The 18058-nt window shown below is 33.6% G+C and overlaps 1 protein-coding gene across 6 annotated transcripts in view; it reads left to right on the top strand.

Moving 5' to 3' along the window:
- The window catches only part of SMAP1 (small ArfGAP 1), a 175162-nt gene that overhangs the window by 59484 nt on the left and 97620 nt on the right, over nucleotides 1-18058 (top strand). For 4 of the 6 annotated variants that reach the window (XM_025991141.2, XM_025991140.2, XM_072735149.1 and 1 more), the window contains exon 3: nucleotides 10224-10309. In XM_025991141.2, the coding sequence (XP_025846926.1) occupies nucleotides 10224-10309 (86 nt within the window). Of the gene's footprint in view, nucleotides 1-4144; nucleotides 4265-10223; nucleotides 10310-18058 lie in introns of all 6 variants that reach the window. The other 2 variants (XM_072735158.1, XM_072735155.1) reach the window with 1 other exon arrangement.

The following is an 18058-nucleotide window of genomic DNA, read 5'->3' on the forward strand; positions in this document are numbered from 1 at the left end:
TCTTGGATCCTTTTTACTCCTTTTTTTGTGATTAAAAACGTTGTCATCTTTTGTCTCTCTAGTTTTGATAGGCTATTATTCTGTTTATTTTTCTCATGTTCCATTTTATTTCATATTCATTTCTGAAATATTTTTCCTTTTATTTCTAATTCTTTCCTGAGTTTTCATTTTAATTCTGAATATTTCTAATTTCTTTTTTTAAATTAAATTTTATTTTATTTTTAACTAATTTGTGTACCCAACATGAAGCTCGAACTTAAAATTAAAAGTCCCTAGATCAAGAGTCATGGTCTCTACCAACGGATCCAGCAGGTGTCCCTGAATATTTCTGACTTCTGATTTAGTTGTTCTTTCATAACTTCACATACCTTTTAACTCATTTTACATGTTATTTCATATCATGCATATGTTTTTTGGCTTATTCTGAATTAGTAGGTGTACGGTTTTGATCTGTTTTCTGAGCATTTTCATTCTAGAGTGGTTTCATTGTAGAATTTTTTTTTTCATTGTAGAAATGTTATTCTGCTTCATATTCTCTTCTTCTAATAACTTCATATGAGATTTGACCTTGATTCTTTTCTGTTGATCTTTTTTGCATGATATTAGTTTTCTTTACTTTTATTTAGTTTTTATTTTTTAAAGATTTTATTTATTCACAAGAGACACAGAGAGAGGCAGAGACATAGGCAGAGGGAGAAGCAGGCTCTTTTAAAAAGGACTTGATATTCAAGATAGCTTTTCTGACTGCACAGACCTCTCCCTTCAGTGATTTTTGTGTAATGTTTAAAAAATAAGGCCACTTGTTTTCTGAGATTATTTTTACTCTCTTCCTTCTCCCACGTTTTTTTTCTTTTTAAAGATTTTATTTATTCATGAGAGACACACAGAGAGAGGCAGAGACACAGGCAGAGAGAGAAGCAGGCTCCATGCAGGGTGCCTGACGTGGGACTTGATCCTGGGTCTCCAGGATCACACCCTGGGCCTATGGCAGTGCCAAACCACTGAGCCACTGGGACTGCCCCACCCCCCTTTTAAAAGATTTTATTTATTTATTCATGAGAGAGAGAGAGGCAGAGACACAGGCAGGGAGAGAAGCAGGCTCCATGCAGGGAGCCCAACATGTGGGCCTTGATCCCGGGTCTCCAGGATCACATCCTGGGCCCAAGGCGGCGCTAAACCACTGAGCCACCCAGGCTGCCCCCTTCTCCCCCTTTTATCTGTTCTTTCTTTCTTTCTTTCTTTCTTTCTTTCTTTCTTTCTTTCTTTCTTTCTTTCTTTCTTTCCTTTCCTTCCTTCCTTCCTTCCTTCCTTCCTTCCTTCCTTCCTTCCTTCCTTCCTTCCTTCCGTTTTGAAACCTTTCCTAGGACTTTTCCTCAGGGTGGGACTCTGTCCTTGCAGGGAAATTTGGTGGTTATGAGAATTCATAGGGGCTAGAGTGTGTGTGTGTGTGTGTGTGTGTGTGTGTGTGTCCCCACCCCTATTTTAAGTTTATTATAGACCCTTTGTGCGTATTTGCTATTGGATTGGGTAGAAATGCTTTTCAGTTTCATGTGCTTTCTGCGGACTGGTTCACCATAATTTCCAATTTGTATCTTTTCACTATTTTAGTGTTCTGTTTTCAGATCCACTTGGCTCCCTATTAGTTGCAGAGATCATTCCATTCAGTGGTTGTTAGTGCTTTGTCTCTACCTCATAGCACTTTAGGGTTTATAGGGATACTCTGTCCCTAAGTTTTATTGAAAATATTGTCCATGAGGTTTTGGTTTTTCTATTTAGTGACCCCCCCTTTTTTGGGGGGGGGCAAGATGCTTCTGGGAGCTTTAAAAACTGTCATTGCTATTATAGAATTCCTCTGACAAGCAGTATTTTTATAGAATAAAATTCCAGTTTAAAAAAAAAGCTAATTTGAAGAGCTCCATGATTTAACCACATCTGACCCTGTATCTGACCCTGTATATGTTAGAACATTATTTACTCTCTCAAGGTTTTGACCCTTAGATAAATTTTCATAGAACCAGGCACATAATAAGCTTTCAGTATACAACCTTTGGTACATGTTTATTCAAGAAAACTCCCAAATAACTGTCTTCATATTTTGTGGGAGGAGTGCTCATTATTAATTCTATCAAGCTGACCAAAATTCTCAAATCATGGCATAGATGGTCAACTTTTTTTTTTTTTTTATAATAGTCACAGAGAGAGAGAGAGAGAGAGAGAGAGAGAGGCAGAGACACAGGCAGAGGGAGAAGCAGGCTCCATGCACCAGGAGCCCGACGTGGGATTCGATCCCGGGTCTCCAGGATTGTGCCCTGGGCCAAAGGCAGGCGCCAAACTGCTGCGCCACCCAGGGATCCCTAGATGGTCAACTTTTAAAGTTGACTGAGATTAAACTTCTGCTGGCTCCTTGCCAGGATCATTAAATGTGTCATCAAAGAAGAGCAGAGCAAGGGGGCAGCTTACAGAGTTGGGTCTATGTATTGCCTATATGTGTAGAGTGAGGTGAAGAAAGAAATGTGATGCTGTCTGTAACAAAATTTAATCTGTGAAGTTTAATAAGAGTTTTGCAATTTTAAGCAATCCATTTGAGAAAAAGTTACATATATTTTGAATTTGAATGTGCAGGATTATGCACTGTATTTTCCTCTTAATTTTTAAATTGTTTTTAAGGCTATTAAAAAGTCAGTGATAGTTTTTAGAGTTCCCTTTTCTAGTAACTGGCTATAGTTCTTGGGTCAAAGCAGTGAACAAAATGGTAAGGGACAGTACCCGTAGATAGAACTGGGACAGTACCACTAAAGGAGTACTAAGCTATTTGAAGGAAAAGACTTTATCTGTCCATATAGACTGCTGTATTTGGCTTTATCTGTCCATATAGACTGCTGTATTTGCTGTATTTGGTAGGAATTTGTTATGTGGCAAAGAATGATCCTGTATGAATAGATCATCTGGAAACATTATTATTATTAATTTCATTGCATATAATACTTTAGAGGTGTAGTCACTGCTCTTCCCTGCTTTATATGAATATAATGATGATAGAGGATAGCAGGCATAGCCAAAGGCTGGGACTCTGTAGACCTGGGTTCTAGTTTTGGCTTTGTTAACTAAATGGTTGTGTAATCTCAAGAAGTTACTTAGTAGAGGCTCCTTTTTCTTTAAAAAAAAAAAAATCATCAACATCTAGTGCTATGGTTAAGTTTTCAACTTATTTTAAGATGTTTCATTACTATTTTTATAGTGACCTTTCTTTGCTTATGAATTTCTAGAAGCATACTACTGTGTACACAGGGCCTTCGAGGCAGAAAGATGGAGAAAGCATGTCACATTTGAGAAAGTGAGGCAGTTTTTTGTGACCAGAGTATTTGGTGAAGTTATGTGTCAACAGGAGATGAAGGTGAAAGTTGCAGTGGCGTTGTTGGTGTGGTCTTGATCCTGTCAGTGATAGCGTGTGAGGATAGGGACAGAACAGGAGCTCTTAAAATGTTTTAAGTTGAAGAGAGATATTTAATGTTATCTTCCTTTTAAAAACCAAAATATGATGGGCTTGTTGCTGCAATGGCCTAAGCAGTGGTTGACTAGATCTTGAACTAAAGTGGTAGCAGTGGGGCTGATTAACAGGGGGAGGCTGTAACAAATATTAAAGAGTTAGAATCACTAAGACTTCTGACAGAAGAGGGAAGAGAGTCCAGGATGACTCCTGAGCTGGGCCGTAAGCACCTAGGATGAAAGTAGTCATTTATTCCTGAACTTCAAATGGTATGGGTTTCATAGGAAGTACAGATTACAAAAGACTGTGAAGTGAAGCTTTTCCAACTTTGTCATAATAGTGTTTAATTTTACTGCTTTAAAAAAATATATTCTCTGAATTAGTAACAACTAGCAAATGCTGCAACAGATAAGTTCTGAGAATATCTAGAAAATGTGAAAAATATGAAAACTGGTACCTCTAACTCCACATCATCATTTAAGATTTTTAATTTTTAAATATGTGTGGTTTACTTACTTTGTTTTTGAAAATAACAATTAAAACAGAAAGAGAACAATTCCCCTAAAACACAATTTTATGAAGACTGAAGGAATGGACTCTGTATTAAATATTTACAAAGAGTTCCTGAGACCAAAAATGGTGGCCCTTCTTTTCCAGCAGCTGGAATCCAAAAGATCTTGAAACCAGTCCTGAAAAGCTTGCTCCTATGCAAGAAATCCTGTGGCTTTTGAGAGGAAGATAGAGAACTATGCTGGAAAATTTCAAGTGGTAGTAGAGGTGAGTCACTGACATGAAGAATTTGTCCAGGGACTACAAATACTCATTTTCTCTTTCTAATTAACACTTAAAATATTTATATACAGTCAGATAAGGCAGTTTGAAAATCTTAGTTCTTTGTGTTCTAAAAATTTTAATGAGTAGAAAATAGTAGAATAAGTATAATCCCTCACCCACATAAAAATAAATATGTTGAAGTTTTAAGAAGCAAAAAAGATACATTCAGTGATACAACTTTAGCAGCAATTCTGTTTATTTAGGATGATGATGATACCAGGAAAAGCTATGATAAGTGCCATATTTATACTTTGTATTTTGAATGTAAGATATACTTGGATGGGATTTTTTAAATTGTATTAATTTGATTTGATTCATAACCTCTTTGTTAACTAGAACACTTTGTTCTTCTAGTATGAGTGGAGGATACCAATGACGGGGAAGTCAACTTGCTCTGATTCATATGCTGCTTAATACCCTAACTAAGCTTCCTCTGGATAATATTTTATTTAGAAATAATGCAGGATTAGTAAGTCCCCCTTAATTATTTTACTGTTTTGGGGAGTGAGAAATGTATGGACAAACTTCAAAGGATACAAAAAGTGTAAAGTGAATAGTTTTCCTCCTATTTCCATCACTCAGACATCCAATTTGCCTCCATAGAAACAACTGTATTTATTAGTTTCTTGTATACTTTTCCTGAAGCGTATAGTTTTAGCTGTTTTCATATCCTTACATAGTAATCCTTTACCTTGTAGATGAGATTCCCTCCCACATCAGTTCCTTAGAAAATTGGATAGAAGAGTTCCAATTTATGTAGTTTTACCTTTCTTCCTCCAGATTTACTGTAGACATGTAGTACCTTTCCATTATACACCCACATATAAGATTCTGCTGATTATTTTAATATTTTGTATTTTTGCCATTGGGAATTTGGATCTGATTGCCACATTAGAACCTCTCGTCAGTCATTTACAACAGAGCAATTAGTGATCTCAGTCCTTTATATTGTAGCTGCTGTTCGTTTCCCCCAATTATTCCTTTTTTTAAAATAGCCAGTGAACTGCAAAAGGCAAGTCAGTAGACACACAAAATTTTTGAAAACTATTCAGGTAGCTTCCTGAAGTAATACATTAGTGTGAATTGTAACTTAATTATAAATGACTGTTGACCAGGTAGGTACTTCTTAGTGTCTGAGGGAGAAAGTGCATGAAACATTATGGAGACGGTAGGAGGTAGGTCCTAAGAAAGGAGAGAGGATGCACAAGATGAAAGAGTGGGGAGGTCCAAGGAGCCATGGTTCTTAAATGTAGCTGCTCAACCTGGACTGCACTGTACTTAGCTTTACTTGAGCTAACACAGGTAGAAGTTATATCCTGAAGTAATTTTATCAGTTAGTTGGATTCCACAAGAGCTCTGCTTTCCAAGATTTTGGAAAACTAAAGGGAAACTATATGTTGGCAAATTTCCTGTAACATTTGTTTGCCTACTTATTGGTTCTGCCTATTTTCTTTATATCTATTCCCACTTTTGTGACATTTGTTACTTTTTGAAGTTATTTTTATTATTCTTTTATTGAAGTACAATTGACATAATATTACATTAATTTCAGGAGTACAGCATAGTCATTTGACAACTATGTTATACAATGCTTACTGCAAGTCTAGCAACTACTATCTGTCACTGGTTTTTGTATGTTTTAGTTTATTAAATTGTACAAAGCCCATAAATAAATGCCAATTTAGACTTTAAATTGACAACCACAGTTGTCTCTGTAAAACATTAAAAACTTAGAACTCATTTAGGATATAGCTTTTATTGTTTTTAGTGCAAAAACTAGGATTGGGTAAATGTTTTCTTAGAAAGTTTTAGAAATTCAGCATCAAAAAAAAAATTTCAGCATCATATATTTCAGCATTCCAGTTCAAATAATAATTTTTGAAATTGAATCTCAGGTGACATATGAATCTTTGAGCAGGTGTTGTTCTATATATTAGATTATGTGGAGAAACTAAAAACACAAAGATTATGGATTGACAAGGACAAAATACTTTTAACAGTAGGTTTTGAGGCTCTTAAGTGTGATTTATTATACCATTTTCAGGTGAAGCCTCCCTGTGCAATTTTAATGGTGGTTATTTGGGATGAAGATGGTTCAAGCAAAAAGTACAGTATAAAATTGATATTTCTTAGGAGCATACAGTGTATAAAATAAGGACAGATTGAATTTGACAGTGGACAGTAACTAGTACTAATTTTGAAATGTGTACTACCTAAACGGCATTTATCCTAATTATGAAGTACACATTTCACTTACTCTTCAATATAAATATATACTTTTCTTAAAGTAAAAATGCATATTGACTTTTTATTTATTATATTCTTAAAATCATTTCATTGTCAAGAATTTCAGTATATTTTCTGCTCACTTAATGTTTGTTTTTTTAAAAAATCTAATTTTAAGATGAACTATATTAAGTAAAAACCTATTTTAAAATATTTTTAAATAGAAATTTTGACAAGTAATTAGTCCTCTTCCCCCCTTTTTCATGTTTGAAGTGTGAGAGAAAGAAAAGATTTTACTCACAGGATTACATGCCTTCCATAACACCAAAGAATTTTGAAAATTGGTAAACTTAAAAATTTTTAATAGTCTATTTGGTACTCTTACAAGTATTCCTCCTTTTGGAGAAGTGAAAATAGATTTGGAAATTTAAAGTTTTTCAGAATGGTGCATATTAGGTTCTGGCTTGATATCCAGGAAGCTAGATGACAGAAGTTAAAGTATCTAGTTCATTACCTATAACTTAAGTCTCACTGGAGTTAAAAACATAAAATATAAAACTTACTTTTTAATAGTAGTATATTTCCTTTATTATTGCCCCCTCCCCCACTTTTTTGCAACCAGTCCACTCATCTCAGCTCTGGAAAACTGAATGATAAATTACCAAAGAATAAGCAACTAAAATTCTCCTTCCTAACAGTGCATTTTGCTAAAGCATTTTGGTTGAGAGAACCTAAAAGAAAAGCAATAATGTTTTAATAACAGGAACGATGTTTTAATAGTGGAGGCAATACCTACAGAACTCTATTTTGTGGTGAAATTTCCTGGACACTTATTTTGGTTAGCCTGGTGATAAGGATTGGGACTAGGGAGCTTGATCCTAGTCTCAACTCTGAAACTGATTCATTATATTACTTTAGAGAAATCATGTAACATTTTTGTGCTTCAGTTTCTGTACCTGTAAAATGAAAGCAGCCTCTAAAGCAAAGAGCTTAGTGTTTGTAAGTCCTACAGGACATAGTCCCCAGTTCCATTGGATGCAGCCAGACGTATCTGAACTCCTGAGGGCTGATATTGGTTATATCAAGTGTCAAACCTTATGGAGACAAATAATCTTGGGCCAGTTACTTAACATCTTGCTGCTTCAGTTTTCTTTCCTGCCACAATAGGGTAATGCCTAAACCAGTTTTTTTTTTTAACATTTAAAATCGCATATGTGTATGTATATATATACATGCATGCCATTGAATATGTCATTGAAAACTGTGATGTCGTTGAATACTTGTTTCCTCTAATCTCAGCTAACACACACACACTTGCACTTGTACCAGTCACTTTTTGGCAGTGGTCTCTTGTAGAAATGGGTCATTATTTCACATTACTTATTCCTTTCAGATTTTTATACTTCTTTTTTCCCCCCCTCACCTGTCTGATTGTGATGGGTAGAATCCATAAAACAACAGTAAATAATTTGGTGCAATATACATGTATGCCCTGTTCCTATTTATTTTTTATTTTGTCAAAATGTAAATGACCTACATTAAATAAAGAGAATATTTTATATAAAATATATATATTCATTGATCATAAGATTTCAAGCACCTCTATTTTATGGACTAATAAAATTATCAATTATAAGACATCAATTTTAAGATGTATTTCTATTTCATTAGTGTTTAAGTATGAAAATGAAACAGAATCAATGAGATATGGCATATATAGTAGATACAGTTTTTAGTCTTACTAAATTTTTGTTAGAATTTCTGTGTATTCTTATTTGCTTGATGGAAACTTTTCCAATTTTTTTACTTTTATAGTTTCTGTGAGTTACTTTTTGCTTTATTGCAGTTATTATGCAAACTAAGAGGCATTTTTCTTATTGTAGTTCTTCCTAAATGTTTAATGCCTTTATGATTACATAACTTGGATCATCTTTACTCCTAAATTCCCACCATGACACAAAGGTGAAGCATCATTTGAATGCTTGAGATAGGAGACAGTTTTTCTTTTTTCAAGAAGGTTGAGCTATACTGAAAGTTTCTAAGCTCTCCTCCCCACGCAGAGATTTCCATCTTAGCTCTGCTCATCTGCATGCTAATATGTGTCATGATGTAGTAGAGCCCTCTGACCTTGTACTGTTAGTTCACCTTACATGGTTTTCTCCCTTCACCCTGTATACCCTTGGGTTTATTTTGCTTTAGCTTCTGTTTTCTCTCCAAGACTAAATAACAAAAACTCTTTCATTCTTTTTCAGTTTACTATTCCTTATATTTCCTAGCCCCCTATTCCTTTCCTTTCTTATTATCTCCTTTACTCTGAGACAGTACTTTGCCCAGGTGGGGTAGAATAGATAACCAGAAATGAGTGGTATACTAATATTTTTGCATACCTTAAAACTCTTATTTGGGAGAAAAAAGGTCACTGTATTTTTTAAAAACTTATTTATTTATGAGCGAGTGCACGCGTGCAGGGAGAGGGACAGGGACAGGGAGACTCGCACTGAGCGCAGAGCCCTGTTCCAGGTTTGATCCCATGACCCTGAGATTACGACCTGAGCTGAAATCAAGAGTTGGATGCTTAACTGATTGAGCCACCTAGGTGCCCCATGTCACTGTATTTTTTATTTGAAGGATGATAATTCTGTGTACACTTGAAGGCTACCACTCAAAGTGGACATCTAGTTATCTGTTAAATCTGGATTGTCTTGGGGTTGTGGGTGGGTGTCTAGGAAAAAAGGAAAAAAGAGAATTATATAGACTGATTTTTCTACCAATTAAAACATTTTAAGGAACCTAAACTCCGAATGATGTAAAGATCTTAGAACATTTTACATATATTCATTTGTAACACGTATTAATATAAAGTAAATGTTTTCTTTGTAAATTTTACTTTCTGGTGTAATAGACTATCCAGGAAGAACTGTTTGGCTGCTTCTTACTCACTGAAAATAATGAAACTTAAACTGGTTTAAGTGACTATCAGATTATTTTATGCCTCCTGAGTAGTTCTTATTCTTGGAATTTAGAGATTCTAGGGAGGCTTTGGGTCATCAAGTACAGTTTTTTTATTTTTATTTTTTTGCTTTTGTTAGGGAGAGGATCCATAGTTTTCAGTAGAATCTTAAAGAGATTAACCCCAAAGAAATTAATCCACTTCTGTAGAGTTTTAGGTTAGCACTATTTCTTTTTTTCTGCTCTCCATGTGATCCTGATTGTAAACCATGAAAACCCAAGAGTAGTTTGAAACTCAAAACAAGGAAAATTTGATCATGAGTTGTTACCCTTGGATATGGCAGTGCTGTTCAAGTGGCATATCTACAACAATAATAAAACTGCCATGAACTACCAGAGAATTATTTTTAGGAAGTAGTGAATATAAATAAAGATGGTATTGTTTTCATAGAAAAGACATTAGGAAACTGTGGGTTCACGTTAAGTTGAATAAATGTGAAGAATTAAAAATATGCTTCTACTTTGAACTTGAGTACTTAATTTCATTGTTGTGACTTAAATTGTTTTTCTGAGAAGAATGTATATTGGAAATAATAAATGTTACCTGATACTTATTTTTACATATATGTGTATGTATGCATATATATGTGTATAATGTGTATATAGGAATTACTTTTTTAATATTTATGTGAATAATGAAAATACTTGATTTTTCTTTTTATTTTAGTGCATGCAGGATATGGGAAATACTAAAGCAAGACTACTTTATGAAGCCAATCTTCCAGAGAACTTTCGTAGACCACAGACAGATCAGTATCCTTTAAACTTTATTTATTGTGGATTTTGAAATAATTAACTCCTTTTTATACTTTATATTTTAATTGTTTGTATTTAGGAAAATGTGAACTTTATAATACTGTTACTTATTAAAGATAGAAATTGATTTGCCCTGAGCTGTGCTTTGTATTTAGTAAATTTTTAATAGGATTCTGATAATATATGATCTACATAGTATTTTGATGTAATTATTACTAAGTGTAAAATATTATGACATTCTTTTTGATCTGCAGTTCTCGATTGGAGGGCATTCATCTTTGTTATAAGTTTCACAACTGTGTTTGCTTTTACAAATCTGCCCTAATGAATAAATAGAATATTTTCTCAACAGGCATTTTGGTTAGGATGGTTTTCACATTTCTTAAAGATAAAATCATTTGATTATATAGGATTTCTCAAACTCATATTGAAGTTTGAGAAAACAGCTCATCAAAATTAATCTGTTCTATAAAATTATCAAATTTATTGTAAATATTTGTGATTCTGTCCAAAGATGACACTTGCAGTTTTGACAATAAAATATGGTTTCTTAAAGAGCAGTTATATATTACCCATTTGTATACTAAAACAGTTCATGTGGTCAAACAGTGAAAAAAATGCGATCTTAACAGAAATATAGGCCATTATATATATTTTTATGTTTGTATAGAAATTTTTTAAGCTATATTTTAAAAATTAGTATTTGTATTTGGCCGTTTCTGTTTCTGCTCCTCCCACCTTCTTGCCCAAAATTTAACAATCTGATATCCAAGGCTATTTTTATTATAGTAAGATCCTATGGTAAAAGTGGGAGGAACATTTCAGGCATAACAGATTGTCTGAGTAGAGGTATGAAAGTGCGAGGAAACATGACATTTAAGGTTTTGATGTGACACATTCAAGTTTAGTGGGACAAGTGGCAGTAGCAACATATTTTCCAGATTGCGAAGGTTTTTTCTTTTTTTTTTTTAGTACCATATAGAAGCAGTGTAGACCTCATTCCACAGGTTCAAGGGAGTTGAAAAGCATGAAGGTTTTGAAGCAGGAGAAACATTAGAAGCATTAACTTCTACCACAAAGAAGATTAGGCAGAGGAGACCCTGGAGTCAGAGAGACCATGTAGAATACTAGTACAGCCTTGAAATGAGCGATGATGAAGTTGTAAATTAGATAAGTAGATTAGATAGTGGCATTGAGAATGGATAAGAAGGAATTGGGAAGATTGGAAAGCAGGAGCAGTTGGATTAGGTTAAAATTGGCTGTTTCTGAGGAAAGATACTGAGATCACCCCAAATTTTAAAGCTTGGCTAAAGTTCTATGGGTGAGATAAAGCATATTCCCTAAGAGAAGAAATTCAGTACCAGATAAAGCTTGAAGGGTCAGAAATGAAAGATAATGAGCCATGCTTCATTGCTTTGGGCAGGTTGAGGTGTCTCTTGGACATATACATGGAGATCTCCATTTAGTAGCTGGAAACATGGATCTGGACCCTAGAAGAAAGCAGGAAATACAGTGCAGATTTTAGTGATTTAGCATGTAGATGATAGAAAAGTGTTGGTTGAAGCTATGTTTACCCAGGGCAGTGGTCCTTTATTCTTTTTTGTGTGTTTATTGAGAATCCTGAGAATGGTGTTTTTTTCTTTCTCCTGTGAAAAGTGAAGGCCTAAGGCAGAACCTTGGGAAATCGAGCATAGTAGAAGGAAAAAGGGTAGAGGAAGCAAGTAATGTCCTAGATGGTTTTTACCAATTGCTTGCTAGCTGTATTTATTCCTCTGAGTTGGCATATAAGATCCCTCAAGTGGAAGAATCTCAAATGGAAGAATCTCCCTTTTGTGGAAGTTTGTGTGTATGTGTGTTGAGTTGGTTTGGTTTGAGTTGAGTTTTTTGAATACTACTTCTCTTGAATACTACAGGGTAAATTCTTGAAATTTTGGTAGTATCCTTTATTTGGTGCCTTGTAGATGAAAGTGACTTCCAAGTTATTTAATATGTCATTTTGATTCCATATCGTTTTCAAAGAAGCTTTGAAGATGTTCAGGAAAGGACTGTATATAGCTTCTTGGTATCTTCTTATATTGAACTGTTCTATGTACTATTTTGTGTGTGATGGTAGGAATATTATTTCTTAAGTAATTACCATTAATTTTATGATGAAACTTATAGAACCAAAGAATTAATGAGGCAGTGAGTTATTAATTCTGGTATTTTTGCTGATACATTTTTAAATATTTGGTACTTACTAAATATTTCAGAAGAGAGAAGATTTTTATAGTGAATTGATTGGCATTGGGTATCATTACATTCTTGACCTTTGACACACTGAAGATACAACAGCTAAAGTAGCCTTATTCCCTAAAAACACTTTGCTGTGTGCTAAGCACTGAGCTTGGCTTTTTATGTATACTATCTCTTTAAATTATCAAAATAACCCAATGAGCTAGAGCATAGTATTTTCATGTGGGGGATTGGGAAGGGCGGGATGTGCAAAGTTATTAAGAAACTTCTTAAAGTTTCCAGACTTCTCCTTCTGTAGAAGGGCACTTGAATATTTTTTAATGATGGTAGTCAGTATTGCCACATTTGAGTCTTGATGGCCTTTAAAAATACATAGGCTTATGGTTTGGGACTCTGCAGCTAGATCATAAAGTCTAAGTATAGATCACAACTTTTAAGTACGTGGTATGATTCAATTCAGGGTTTTGGGTTATGTATGTTTTTGCTATTGTTTGCTCAAGCATGCTTATTTGATATTTCAAACTAACTGTTACTTCTAAAGCATTGGCAAATTATGATCATATTTATTTGAGGTGTTGATCTCTTTCTATTCACAAAAAGATAACCTAGTGGTTGTCAGAAGCTACTTACAGAGGGATTTTTGGCTAAACAAATTTGAGATAGATGACTACTGTGAATATAAGATGACATGTCTTAGACCATGAAACCAGCCCCTATACCCAAAATAATGCTCTGGCCTTTAAAAATTGCTTTACCTTAAATATTATATCAATATTACTTTATTCCCTTCTTTTCATTTTGAAACATTGTGATTTGGAGGTTTTATTAGGGAAACTAATAAGAAAACTAATTTTCTTTATTTCACGAATCACTCTAAATTCATTGCTCGTTGAAAAGCCCAACATCTCTGCATTTTTATTAATTTAAATATTGTTGCCTCATCCCCAGAGGCAAGTGGAACCAAACTGAGTAAAACTCAGATAATATGGGACCTCACTGCATTCTTAACAAGATTTGTCATTTTTTAAAAGCTTTATAATTTACAAAGTTATGCAAAAGCTGCTGCAAAAGTATAATTTCTCATGTGGGATGTGGTTAATTATAGGCTGCATGTACTAGTGCATGACAAATGATAAAGCTTTACATTAAGCTTTTCATTATTAGGATATTTCATCTTATCTAAAAACTTTAATTACTTTAGTTCCATGAGGTCTATTGTGCACCAGAGCTAATCAGCAGTTCTTCTCCTTTGAGCTTTTCAAGATTTTATTGCTGTCAGTGGTAATGTGTCTGGAACTGGAAGATTTTGTTCTTGGGACTAAATATTAATTTAATTCTTTAAAATGGTATCTTTAAGAAAAGAAAAAATCTCAAATTATAAATAAATACATGTTAAAAGAAAATACAAAGTAATGTTAAACTTTTGGGGGGCTTGCATAGTATCATTTGTTAGTTTCAAGGACAGGGACAGTTAAGGGTACTGTACTGTTTTTTTTTTTTCTGTACTGTTTTTAATTACAGGCATGGGGAAGGTTTTGGGGTATTTGTTTTTGTTTACTAAATCTCAAAACAACCATTTAAACTTGAATTGTTATTAATATATTCCTAACCTTGATTTCCTGAAAATATTGTTCTATTTCTAAATTTTTGACTGTATTATTGATGTCAGGCAATTTAAAAAAAACAACCCGCATCTCAAATGATTCCTAGAGACTAGAAAATGGAGATGAATAATGACTGATCTCCTTGGTCCTTTTTCTTGTGGTTTCTCCATTGCTCATCTATTTAAACTTGATGCTATGCAAGCCGTGTTAGGCCTGAACATGGTAATTCCTGTCTATTACCTCTCTCTACCATGGTAATAAGAGCTAAAAACTAAATAGCACTCACTATGTGCCACACATTGTTCTTAGTTCTTTACAGACATTAGCTTATTTAATTATCACAGTAATCCTGTGAGATGGGTCTTAACGTTATCTCCATTTTAAAGGTGAGGAAAGTGAGATACAAAGTCATATAAAAACAAAAGCTAACTCCATTTATTGAATGCTTATTGTCTGTCAGGAACTGGTGCTAAATGCTATTTTATGTGTATTATTCCCATAATTCTCAACAACTTTGTGAGTTGGGTATGATTATCTTTTTTTATATATCTAGGTACGGATTCAGCAGATTAGCTGACTTTAAGGTAACAATAACTGCCAGTTAAATAACAAGTGCCTAATGGTACCAGATATGAGGGTGTACATTGGATCTCAAAGACCATCTTCTTTGAGAATTAGTACCAAAGTTAGCATAGAATGCAAAACTGTTGTCAAAATGTCCATTGAAAATTCCTTAGCTGTCTATAACGACAGACGCAGATATATATATATATATATAATGATAGACACAGAGACAATCTATAAATCCAACTTAACTGTTCTTTGCCTCTTGGGAAAAATTGGGTTACAATTCAGGAATCAGTAACTACAGGCCTGTGAGTCAGCTCCTGTTTTTGTAAATAAAGTTTTATTAGACCACAGCCATGGCGATTCATTTATGTATTTTCAAGGCTGCTTTGGAGCTACAAAGGCAGAGATGAGTAGTTGCAACATAGACAAACTATCAAAGCCTGAAATATTTACTTCTGGTCCTCTAAGAAAAATTTGTTGACTGTGATAATAAATCATGTTTCTTTATGTGAATCAACATTGAAGAATTGGCTTGTCATTTGGGACCCTATACAAATATACATAAAAACTGTGTGATGTAATCTTACTGTCAGAGGTATGTAGGAACTGAGAGCAACCAAGGCTATAGCATGTTCCCTAAATTACGGTCCTTTCTCAGATGACTCCCATGGAACTTAAAAAATGCACTTTTTAAAGTGCATTTGATTGGGTGCTTTGATTGATTTTTGAAAAGTAATGTTTTATGTTAATAATAGGAATATCCAAGTAAGTTCTTTTGCCCTAATGATTAATTATTTTATCTTAATTTAATATTCTTGGAAAACAGATCAGCTTTCATCTCAGAATTTTAGAAATTGTTTACTTTTTAGATAATTTCTGAGAGGGTTTTGTATCATAAATGGAATTAGATTTAGCTATATTTGAATTATTTGTATAACACGCATTAAATATTTCACTGATACCTTTTATTTCTGAAAATTCATGGCAACATGTAATTTCACCAGATGTTTGTATTGTTTTTCACTCCAAAAAATTGTATATTCAAAGTGTTTACCTTTTTTCAAATTCAGCACTTATAAAACCACCATAGTTTTCAGTATTTTAGCTTTACTGTTGGTTAAATTATTTCATATATTTCTAATTTTAATGTGTTTTCTGATAGTTATTTTTAGTCCTAAACAGTGATCCTTTTTATCATAAACATTTCATAGATGAGAGTAGTAAATCTTTACAAGCTTTAAGGTGTACTATACTCTAAACAATACCTACAATGAATATTGTTTCTATCTTTAAGAAGGAAAAGTATCAGTATTACTTTCTCTGATATTTAAACATAAAAATTATGATTTAAGAATTCAGGTTTCTAAAAGTTTCTGTAGTTAAAAATGGCTGTACATATGAATGCATATTCATATGCATGCTGTATTATATGTCAATATATAACTGAATATAATTGCTGCTAAAATAATTAAATTTACAAACATATATGTACAAATAATAAATAGTCCATATTATCTGAAGTGAAAATGACATCAATCTAAGTGAAGTCTATTTTCTCTTCCTTTTTGGTGGAAATAAATAGTTGTCTCTTCAATGAAAATTGCTCAGTATATCCACATTCATACACCTAATCCAAAAGGCCAGCTTCTTAAATTTTTTCTTTTTTTTTTCTGTTAGAAAAATGTAATATTGAATTTGGATTAACAATTATGAGCAAATTTACAAGTTTGAGTAAAATAGCATTATTACATTTTGTGAAAATAATGGCATATATGTGGTGACTTTTTGGTATTAAATTGGCTGCTAAAATTTTCACATATCAAAATAAGCAGGCTTGGGGCCTTTCACTTTTAAAAAGGGTCTCCGAAGGCTACCTTGAAAATACCCTTAAATTTGACATTCTTTTCTAAGCTTTAAAGTATTTATTAGCATTACCATAAATTAACTGACCAATTCACAGATGTACTGGTGATGTGATCAGGAACATTCTGAAAAGGTTGATGCTAAACATTCCTGGTTTTGAATCACAGCTCTCCCTCATCCTGTAGAATCCCAGAAAACTTTTAAAATTTTCTTTGTCTCACTTTTGGTTATGAAATGGTACCTACCTTATAGGTTGGTTAAGAGGAGAAAAGGAGATAAAGATCATATAAAGTACTCTTCACATACTCAGATTGTAGAAAACTGTCTTTAAAAATACCTTTCAGTCATTCAGCTTACTTAATGAATTAAATGTCTAGATTTCCCCTCTTGCCTTCCCTGATCCCCTTTGAGTGCTTTCATAATACCCCAACTTTTTAATATCCACTGTATATTGGTCTATCAACTCTTTGCATTACCTCTTGCCTCAAATGTCAATTTAAAAGGCTTTTTATTAACCTCAAATAAGAAGTTATTGACCGAAAATGTATTGTCTTACTGCTTCAGGTAACTTTTGAACAGAAGGATGTCTTAATGGAGATCTACAGAGAAATTATATTTCAGTGTAATTCATTTCCTTTGTAATTCTGTGTATTTTATTTTATGCATTTAAAAGCACTGTCCTAGAAAGGAGTTCATAGGCTTTGCCTAACTATCAAAGGGGTTCATGGTGCTAAGAAGGCTACGAATCTCTGATGGAAGAATTTTCATTTTAGTGAAATACGATAAAGCAGTGATTGAGTGGTAAGAGAAGTCATCAATATCAGATAACTCAAAACTGTCAAATGCTATTAGAATTGCTCACTCTGTCAACATATAAGGCTAGTGCAGCCAACTACAAAAAATTAAATAGTACTAACTTTGTAGCATCTTTTTCCTCAGCTTTGAAAGAAAAAAAAATGGCCTCTGTTCTTCTAATACACAGGAAATACTCTATGATACAATGAGGGGAAGCCATGTATGATGGGAAAGAATAGAAGTATTGAAATCACAGTTGTTGATTATTTATCTTTGATATGGAAATAATATATACATTACTGGATTGTGGAAGGAATAAAAGAAACAAACTACAGACAACACGTATCACACAGCGTCTGGTACATTGTGGGTACCACATAGCTATTAGTTTTCTTACACTGAGAATGTAAAATGAACTTTAACTGAGTTTGGTGGGGGTGGAGATTTGGAGAATGTAGTAGAATTGAGAAATGTGGTTACTTTTCTTTCTAGAATTGGGTTTGGTGGTTTTGTTGAATGGGGAAAACTTCATGAAAGAGGAATTATTTAGTGGTAGAAAGGTAGAATTTAGTTGCAGGAATAGTGTGAGAGGAGGGCATAGACGGGAGAGGAAGAAAATTGAGTTTAGAATATAGGTTTTGTGGAAAGGAATGAATAAAGGGGAATGTACAAGTCACTG

This window comes from Vulpes vulpes, chromosome 1, assembly GCF_048418805.1.
Source record: "Vulpes vulpes isolate BD-2025 chromosome 1, VulVul3, whole genome shotgun sequence".
NCBI classification, from domain to species: Eukaryota; Metazoa; Chordata; class Mammalia; order Carnivora; family Canidae; genus Vulpes; species Vulpes vulpes.